Genomic DNA, 3,729 nt, shown 5'->3' with positions numbered 1-3,729 from the left:
CCCAGGAAGGTGGGTGTCGCCGCCCGGACCCCGCAGCCTCCCGACCCGGACGGCGGGACGGCGGGCACTCACCTCGCGGACCGCGGCGGACACGGAGCGCACCGGCAGCCCCACAAGCGCAGAGACCCACGGAGGAGGCGGGAGGCCATGGCTGGGACGGCGAAGAATGACTGGGGCGAAGGACGCGGCGAGCTGGCGGCCCGGGGTGGGGCTGGGGGGTGGGGAGGACTGTCCGCGGCCCGTCCCACTGAGCCGCGGGGATCGGGACGGCCCGTCCCTCTGAGCCGCACCGGGATCGGGGACCGACGCGTCCCGGCGTCCTTCCTTCCGTGTCCGGAGGCTGCAGCCGGGATCCCCAGGCCCCGTGGGCGGAGTTTGCGAGGTTGCAACAGGCGTTAAAAGCAAACCGGTTTCTTTTCCCCTCCGCAGCGTTCTTATTTCTTCTGGGCAGTTGTTCTTTTTGGAATTCTTGAACCGCTTTGAGACACGCGTGCAGCCAGACCCACACACAAACCCACAAAAGTTGCGTTTTGTTTTTGTCAACATAGAAAATTGCTTTACTCTCACAGACAACTATGCACAACTAGTTTAAAAGAATTGGGCCGTTATCATTTTTTTTTTCTGGCAAAAATTAGTAACCACTTCCTCGGAAAAAAAATTAAAATATGCTCAATATGCAAATAAACCTCTTTAGTTCCTTTCTCCAATAGTATTTGATTGGCATTCATGTCTTGCCATTTTCTCTTTCCTCAAGTTATCCAATACTGTTGGATAATCGACATTTACATTGAATAAAGTTTGAGCAACTGACATTTATGGGGTTGGTTTTTTGATACTAGCACATCTCTGAACTTTAAAAAGTTTGCAGAGTGGATTTAAAGACTGTCAGGCCATTGTAATAATTAAGGACAATTATCAAGAGCCTGAAAGGGTGCAAGCGAAAAACAGAATTTGTGTTAGAAATTAAGAACTAGCCCTGGCCGGCTTGGCTCAGTGGATAGAGCGTCCAGGAGGCAGCAGATCAATGATTCTCTCTCATCATTGATGTTTCTATTTCTCTCTCCTTCTCCCTTCCTCTCTGAAACCAATAAAGAAATATATTAATAAAAAAAAAGAACTAACAACTAACCAAATGCAGGATATAAACAAGTGAAAAAAAGAGTAAGATTCATTTCAAACAGTAGCATGTGATTATTGGTTGACAGGGGCTGCTCACGGCCCCCCAGGCAGGCTTGCTAGAATTCTGGACCTGCTGGCCGGAGGTCCTAATAGCTCCACCACTAGGAATGTACGCCAGGGTATCTACTGGCTTCTTGGGACCAGTGGGGATAATAAAATACTACTTTGTTGTGCCTCTGTGTGATCTGAGAATCCCTACAGCAGCTGCTCTTGTTGAATGAGAATAACTGATGATGCGGTCCAGGATTCTGTATAGTAAACATGTCTCACAGGTGATTTTTTTTTTTTTTGCAGGCCTAATGCATTCAGTTTATTTTTCTTGTATAAAAACACGTGGTGGCCGGGTCCTCTGCATGGAGACGCTCCCATGGAGCCTGACTAGAAGGTCAGTGAATGCCTGACATGGAAACTTGGTCTCTATAGAGGTGTGTGAGTGACATAGATGCAGATCTTGGAAATGGCATCAAAGGTAGCCTTGGCAAAGTTGCCCAAGGTGGCAGTGCAGCCTCCTTCATACCAGCCATCCTCGCCAGCTTATTGGGCCAAGGGGTCCAGATGATGACTAACGTGCCTGTGGGGGTAGGAATGAGGTGCACCAGCACAGAGATGCAATGGCCGGTCACCTTGCCAGGGATGGCATGGGGTGTGTGAATCTTGATCTCCAGGAGCCTTGCCACCCAGCATCTATGGAGGGGAGTTATCATGGCCCCACACGGTGGTTACTATCTCTTCGGAGCACTTAACACCTAGACTGATATGGCCCTTATAGTTCCTGAGGGCAACAGTTGCCTTGAACTTGTCCCAGTGGCCAGCTCAGGTCTGCTTTTGCATGGGCCTAATCTTTTAAGATTTTGTCCCAATTGCCACTTGTATGTAATTTTTTCAGTATCATTTGAGAATAAGTTGGATACATCATACCCCTTCACCCCTAGTGTATGTTCCCAGCAACAAAGGAGTTCTCTTAATAACCATAGCACAGTTATCATGTGTAGGTATTTAACTCTGATACAATATCCTTAAGTAATCTACAGCTCGTATTCCTATTTCGACAAATGTCCCAACGATACCCTTTTGTTATAATGAATTCAGTTAAAATAAAAAACAGAGACCAGCCTTGAAAAGTCCCTAGGAAGACAAAACCAGTTTAGTCATGCGAAGCTTAATTTAATCTAACAAAGCTTAAACTAACTTGAAAATCAGATGCAAAACGTGAACTATTTCCCAAGGTTGATGTGAAGTAACCACCGACCAATTCCCTATTATTTTTGAAAATGCTGATATTATAACTGTGAAGAAGAAGCAGTCACCATTTCCTCACCATGTAAGCTGCTTTAGAACAGTATTTCCCTGAATCTCGTTCCATGTTATGATGTGAGTGCGTCCGGTTCTGAGAACGGTCATTTTGGTGTGTGTGCAATAAACTTATACTGATTACTACTTGGGTGATTCATTGGTTTTACTCTGGCTATTTCTTTTTTTTTTCCCCCCAGCGATAACACTTTATTGAGGCATCAAGCAATATACTGAAAGAGGTGAGTCATGCGCAAGTAATGTCCTTATTTCCATAATTGCACATTTGATACTCTCTGCCCTCTTCAAGAGGGTGGGAAGTAAGCAAAGATGAGAACCACATAGCTTTTATACAAAACCATATCTATGTAAGTGCTTGAGAAAGTCCGCTTTTAATTTAGTTTTTCCTTCTTTAAAAGGCATGTTGGTTTTATTTCGGAAAACTAAAATAAGCTAGTTCTGCCACTGAGGATAAAGTTTCTCCCCAGACTTACTTATGAAATAATGCAGCTGCCTTTTTCTTTAAAGGGATTCTTGTCTCCTGGAATGCCTTTCACGAGAGGGTCCTCTCCAGAACGTTCTTCAATGTAGTTTTTTATTTCTTCAGAACATTTAGACACCTGTTGTCTCTGAAACTTTACTTCTTTGCAAAGTTGCTCCACTTCCATCTTCAGCTTTTCCTTTTCTGGCAAATCTTCAATGTGCAGGGCCGGCATCTTCGCCCCAGAGCTGGGCCCAGGGACAGCTCTCTACTCTGGCTATTTCTGAACTCTTGACAAGTGCAACTCTGGCATGGTTCCTCCGATTTTCTTTTTCATTCGTGTCACTGACATTTTTGGAAGAGTAAACGCCAGGCATTTTTTTAAAAAATATATACTTTATTGATTTTACAGAGAGGAAGGGAGATAGAGAGTTAGAAACATCGATGAGAGAGAAACATCAATCAGCTGCCCCCTGCACACCTCCCACTGGGGATGTGCCCACAACCAAGATACATGCCCCTGACTGGAATCGAACCTGGGACCTTTCAGTCTGCACGCCGTCACTCTATCCACTGAGCCAAACCGGTCAGGGCAAATGCCAGGTATTTTGAAGAAATGTTTGGTTGTCTTGGGGTTTCCTCATGCAGAATTGGTGCATAAGTAGCATGGCATCCCCCTCAGTACAATGCATTAGAATGTCCCTGAGGTTAGTTTGTCCCGTTCTTGGTGAGGTTAATTTGAACCTCCTTAATTTTAAGCCCTTAATTTGGTTAAAATA

The 3,729-nt window shown here is 45.3% G+C and overlaps 1 protein-coding gene and 1 pseudogene across 2 annotated transcripts in view; both read right to left on the bottom strand.

Moving 5' to 3' along the window:
* Nucleotides 1-393, bottom strand: part of ACADL (acyl-CoA dehydrogenase, long chain) — a 37,439-nt gene extending 37,046 nt beyond the window's left edge. Inside the window, exon 1 of the mRNA XM_006778940.2 lies at nt 73-393. Within this exon, the coding sequence (XP_006779003.1) occupies nt 73-149 (77 nt within the window). The 5' untranslated portion in view covers nt 150-393. The remainder of the gene's footprint in view (nt 1-72) is intronic.
* Nucleotides 394-2,766: 2,373 nt separating this feature from the next.
* On the bottom strand, nt 2,767-3,222 carry LOC102757601 (annotated as a pseudogene). Its single transcript, XR_001512360.1, has one exon. The product of XR_001512360.1 is annotated as a guanine nucleotide-binding protein G(I)/G(S)/G(O) subunit gamma-11 pseudogene (transcript).
* Nucleotides 3,223-3,729: the final 507 nt, after the last annotated feature.

This window comes from Myotis davidii, unplaced genomic scaffold (genome assembly GCF_000327345.1).
Source record: "Myotis davidii unplaced genomic scaffold, ASM32734v1 scaffold268, whole genome shotgun sequence".
Classification (NCBI taxonomy): Eukaryota; Metazoa; Chordata; class Mammalia; order Chiroptera; family Vespertilionidae; genus Myotis; species Myotis davidii.
The sequence above is the reverse complement of the archived record's forward strand: the minus strand, read 5'-3'. Positions and strand labels throughout refer to the sequence as shown.